At 42.5% G+C, this 5,313-nt stretch overlaps 1 protein-coding gene across 1 annotated transcript; it reads right to left on the minus strand.

Annotated features, from left to right (window-relative positions):
- Window positions 1–1,402: 1,402 nt before the first annotated feature.
- On the minus strand, window positions 1,403–4,500 carry LOC119903310. The gene is made up of 4 exons (XM_038719491.1): window positions 4,005–4,500; window positions 3,470–3,681; window positions 1,919–2,884; window positions 1,403–1,649 (listed from the first exon to the last, which is right to left on the minus strand). Exons 2-4 carry the CDS (start codon window positions 3,485–3,487, stop codon window positions 1,557–1,559), a joined length of 1,077 nt encoding a protein of 358 aa, XP_038575419.1. The 5' UTR covers window positions 3,488–3,681; window positions 4,005–4,500; the 3' UTR covers window positions 1,403–1,556.
- Window positions 4,501–5,313: the final 813 nt, after the last annotated feature.

Raw genomic sequence — 5,313 nt, forward strand, 5'->3', positions numbered from 1 at the left:
GCAGTATGTCTAACTTTTGGTTCATTCATATCCCCACTTAGCAAGGATATGTCTTAATTTCCTTAAATTATGTCCAAATCTCAGCCTTCATCTGAACCGGCACCACTTCATTGGATGTCTATAGCTCCACTCCTTACATCAGTAGTGTGGTCTTCAGCGTGGTCTCCGTTGCATTGTCCGCCATCTTTGGACAGCCAACTGTGAAAGAAGGATTTTATGATTTTTTTTCACTTTCCCTTTGTGACTTTTTCTTCATGTCAGAAGTTTTATTGTTAGGTGGCTTAAATTCAGGGTGAGCACCTTTTTATCAGTTACGGAAGGTTCAAATGTCAACAGAAGTCATGTTCCTTTTATCCCTTAGTCCAGTAAAGTACTAGGACCATTGATACATGCAGTATTCATTTAGAAAAGCAGACAGATAAACAATGTAAAAACACAGGACAAATTTATAAATATTTATTCTAAAGAGGTTCAGGTGAAGAGGTGGACAGAAAGAAGGGGAGGTAGAGAGACATGGGGGTGGAGGGTTGAAAAAATGAGGAGGAGGTTGAGAAAATGTGGGGGATATAGGGAGAAGAAGGTGGGAGTGAGGGTGGAGGGTTGAGAAAATGAGGAGGAGGTTGAGAAAATGTGGGGGATATAGGGAGAAGAAGGTGGGAGTGAGGGTGGAGGGTTGAGAAAATGAGGAGGAGGTTGAGAAAATGTGCGGGATATAGGGAGAAGAAGGTGGGAGTGAGGGTGGAGGGTTGAGAAAATGAGGAGGAGGTTGAGAAAATGGGGGGATATAGGGGAAAGAAGGTGGGAGTGAGGGTGGAGGGTTGAGAAAATGAGGAGGAGGTTGAGAAAATGAGGAGGAGGTTGAGAAAATGGGGGGGATATAGGGGAAAGAAGGTGGGAGTGAGGGTGGAGGGTTGAGAAAATGAGGAGGAGGTTGAGAAAATGAGGAGGAGGTTGAGAAAATGGGGCGGATATAGGGAAAAGAAGGTGGGAGTGAGGGTGGAGGGTTGAGAAAATGAGGAGGAGGTTGAGAAAATGGGGGGATATAGGGGAAAGAAGGTGGGAGTGAGGGTGGAGGGTTGAGAAAATGAGGAGGAGGTTGAGAAAATGGGGGGGATATAGGGGTAAAAATGTGGGAGTAGAGGTGGGGGGTTGGTGTCTTGATTGCAGCCTCAGTGGACTGCAGCGTCTTTTGAGCTTCATCAATCACATGGGAGACGAGCAGTTGGCCTGCTCAGTGACGGCACTGTTGGTGGAGGAAGAAGAGACACAGGAGCAAATGTCATGCTCTCCTCTGACCTGATGGATCCTGTGTCGGTGGTCCAGACATGTCTAAAATCCTCTGCCTTTATTTTTAAATGTTTGTCAATTAGTAGTTTTACAGAAAGCATTTAGAGAAGGGGGGGGGGTTGTGGAGAAGCATGGAGGAGGCAGGGTTGGGGGATAAGAAAATGAGGGGCATTGAGGGGGCAAGAAGGTTTTGGGGGGGGAGTAGGGAATAGGGGGCAGGGATGGAGTGGGGGTTTAAGAGAAAGACAAATGGTGTGACGTTATTATCTTTACATGTCAAGACAACTTCTGCACAACTGCCATTTCCAAAAAGGAGGTTGCTTCGTCTTTTTCTCCTCCTCCTTCTTCATCTTCTTCTCATTCTTTTGGGGAAAGTCATAAAAAACCATCAGTACAGAAACACAAATAAACATCTACAGTCCAAAAAAAAGCTAATCAGGGTATGATTCAAGATTGGCATTCAGGTTAATTATGGAATGAAGGGAAGGAAAGAACGCAGCAGAGATGTTGAGCTGCCTGAGACAGTTCCTTCACAGTGTCTCTGCTGGTCTGTTCCACCTGTTATATCTGGTTATATCTATTTCTGTGTACTTTTAAAGTTGTCGCACTTTTCATGTAAGTACATCCTTACCTTTGAGAAGATATTGTGGAAGAAGCGTAAGAAGCAGTTGCTCTTTTTTGCCTTGGTCTCTGCAACAGGCCGAGAGGAGTCCACAGACGTCTGGCTGAAGGTTTCGTCGTCCTGGTCACCAGAGTTGATGGCCCGAAGAGTTAAAGAATCGCTTACATCTTCCTGATCCAAATCTTCATGTGGAGCTACCTTATTACTTTTTCTCTGCCATCCACTGAAACACCTCTTCCACTTCTTCTTCTCAGTGGACTGCAATGTCTTTACAGCCTCACTGGACTGCAGTGTCTTTAAAGCCTCACTGCACTGTGGTGTCTTAACAGCCTCAGTGGACTGCAGCGTATTCACTACCTCAGTGGATTGCTGTGTCAAGAGAGCTTCAGTGGACTGCGACATCATTAAAGCCTCAGTGGACTGGGGTGTCTTCACAGCCTCAGTGGACTGGGGTGTCTTCACAGCCTCAGTGGACTGTGGTGTCTTCACAGCCTCAGTGGACTGCGGTGTTTTGACAGCCTCAGTGGACTGCGGTGTTTTGACAGCCTCAGTGGACTGCAGTGTCTTTGCAGCATCGGTGGACTGCAGTGCCTTGACAGCCTCGTCAATCACGTAGGAGACGAGCATTTTGCCTGCCTCTGTGATGGCACTGATGGTGATGGTGGAGGAAGAAGAGACACAGGAGGCAGAACCTGTTGAGATGTTGTCAATGCTCATGGAAGACCAAGAAGAGGAACACGTTAATATGCTCTCCTGGCTCATGATGGGATCGATGCTTGGGCAAGTGATCTCTTTGTCATCTAGAATTTCATCACAGTGCATCAGATCATCAAGATCCTCAGCGGTCTGATCACTGGTTCCTGATACAGGGATGTTGGTATTCTCAGCGGTCTCTGAGTTTCTGGAGAACGCAGGAGAGCTGGAGATTTTGTCCATGTCCTCTGCTTCTTTATCCATGTTTCTTGAATCAGATATCTAGAGGAGAAACACAAACATTGGAAAACTGTGAGATGAGCTAGATCTATCTATCTATCTATCTATTTGATGTGTTCATACTGCAAACAGTGCATATGATTACTCATAGTGACTTTATATATATCATGACTCTAAATTGTGCTTATAGATTTATTTTTATCAAAATCAATTCTTGTGATTTTCCTCCTTGTATTTCTTTTTTTCTTGTATGGGAGTTATCCCTTAAAAAAGAACACATAAAATCTTATACATATTGCACAGCACCCTATCATATGTCACAGTATACAGAATTTCTACATGTGATCAGTTTACTTATAAGCATATGTGGTTAAATAAGCATACATCAACACAAGTTGTCTGGTGATTGTTCAGATGTCATGCCTGTAAAAATCTAGTCTGTGACAGATGAACTGATGCTGCCTGTCCCCGAGCTCACACTGAAACTCACTCACTGCTGCTGTTTCACAGAATTTCCTTCACTATAAACGTCTTCATCACCTTTTTATATGTTTTAAATTGTGCAAATTAATCTCTAAACTCTAAACCAACTTAGCGCTTAAGCTTCTGTAAAGTGCATTTACTTACCAGTCTCTGTTCAGACATTTTAAGGTGACCTGGTTTTACTTATTCTGGCTTTGTTTTTCTTTCTTTTCTGTTCTGAACCTTTTGTCTTCAGGTTTTCTCAGTTGGAGTAGTGTGTTTTCCTCTTGTGGTTAAACGTTTGTAGTTTAGTGCTGGTAATGTCTCTGTAGTGTTCACTGTGGAGAAGCAGGTCTAAACTGAACTTCTGGATCAGTCTGCAGGAGGGAACACTGACACAGCGTGAGGTCACAGAACTCTGGGTGTTCTGATAGAACATGTGTTGGCACTTGTGACACTTGTTTACATTCAAATTTATAATTGAATATATACAATGTAAGTATAAATATATATATATATATATATAATATATATATATATATATATATATATATATATACACACTGAGGTTTTCTAACTTCATGGTCAGATTAACCTGTTATAAATATGGTCAAAAATATTAAGTCAAAACTGCAGGGCCTGGTTTAGTTGATATTATGGTTCAAAATTCATTAAAAAAGTGTGCAAATAATTAAATTACCAGAAAGCACTCGACACTATGAGAGGACCCATAGGATCTTGGGGTCCTGGTCAGTAGTCTGCTTTTCACTGCTAGCAGTCCTGCCTTGGCTGTCTGTAGACAAGAGAGACACCAAAATCAGGTCATCACAAGTGATGCGAGTACTTATTATCTACAGATAGCAATCAACCAGATCACAGATGTGCTGTCACCACCTGACCATTTTATGAGGAGTATCGTGTAACAGCACGACACGTGGTTTGATTTTTAGATGCTATTCCCCCTCTTTCATCCCCACGTTTCCTGCCTTTCTCTTCTGTGTGATTAAAAATATGTATTTTGTCATCTACCACTTACTAAACTAATACAATCTAGATTAACAAAGACCACAGGTCAGGAGATAAAACAAGGTATTTGTGATTCAATAAGAGCACTGAGTAGGGTGCAAATCTCTGCCAGGTGTGTCTGGGGGCACGTGGGCACAGAGACATTTTATAGAGGAGACACTTCACTTACAGAATCCTCAATACAACTCTATAGGGAAAGCCTGTAACACCAAAGATGGCGGTTATCCCACCCCGCTTGTAAGCCAGTCATCTGCTTTTTAGCCTATGTTTCCAGCCAAAGTTGGAAACATATTTCAGCCAATCGTGTGGTTTGACTTTTGTAAGGGTCTTGTGCTGCCCTTGCAATACGGTCTCTTGAGCAAAGCTAGACAGCCAGTTAACATTCAAAAGTCCTCGAATAAACACACAAGGCTTGCTTGACAGAATAAGAATATATATCAGTATCCAAAACATGAACATATGCATACAGAGATTACATCTGATACACATAACTATGTTACTACACAATCCCTATCAAAGTGTAAAACCCGCACTGTAGCCTACTGTATACAACAAGCGATGTAGCATAGTTCACCTACCACAACATCTACAAGTCACAAAACAATTAAAGAACAGGCTAGCTACTGCTGTGCTGCTAGCTAACAGAGCACATGTTTTTACCAAAGCATAAAAACGTTTCTAACATAACATACCTTACAAATGCAAGTGATTTACACATTACTTACAGGCACACAGTCTCCAAGGCAGAAGCAGATCAGAAATACTTTCAGCAACATGAATCCAGCACTGTCTTTCTTGCCGGTCTGTCTTCGACTGAAGAGTGTGCTTCACTGAATTATTAACTCTGACCAGTAGAGGGCAGCACCCAGCATGAACCCCTGTAATTTAACCATTAAGCTCAGTATTCAACTATTAACTTAACTTTAAAGACAGCACAGGTCTACTACGCATGTGTAGTGGGACAACGGTGTGGATTTGTACAT

The sequence above is a fragment of the Micropterus salmoides genome, unplaced genomic scaffold, assembly GCF_014851395.1.
Source record: "Micropterus salmoides isolate LMB-PRFRI ecotype aquatic unplaced genomic scaffold, ASM1485139v1 Ms_hic_scaffold_1465, whole genome shotgun sequence".
In the NCBI taxonomy this organism is placed as follows: Eukaryota; Metazoa; Chordata; class Actinopteri; order Centrarchiformes; family Centrarchidae; genus Micropterus; species Micropterus salmoides.

Excerpts from the sequence above, each read along its gene's own strand:
- LOC119903310 (XM_038719491.1), bottom strand. Across the intron at positions 1,650-1,918 it reads TCCACAATATCTTCTCAAAG|AATGAGAAGAAGATGAAGAA; the intron begins GTAAGGATGTAC and ends TTTCCCCAAAAG.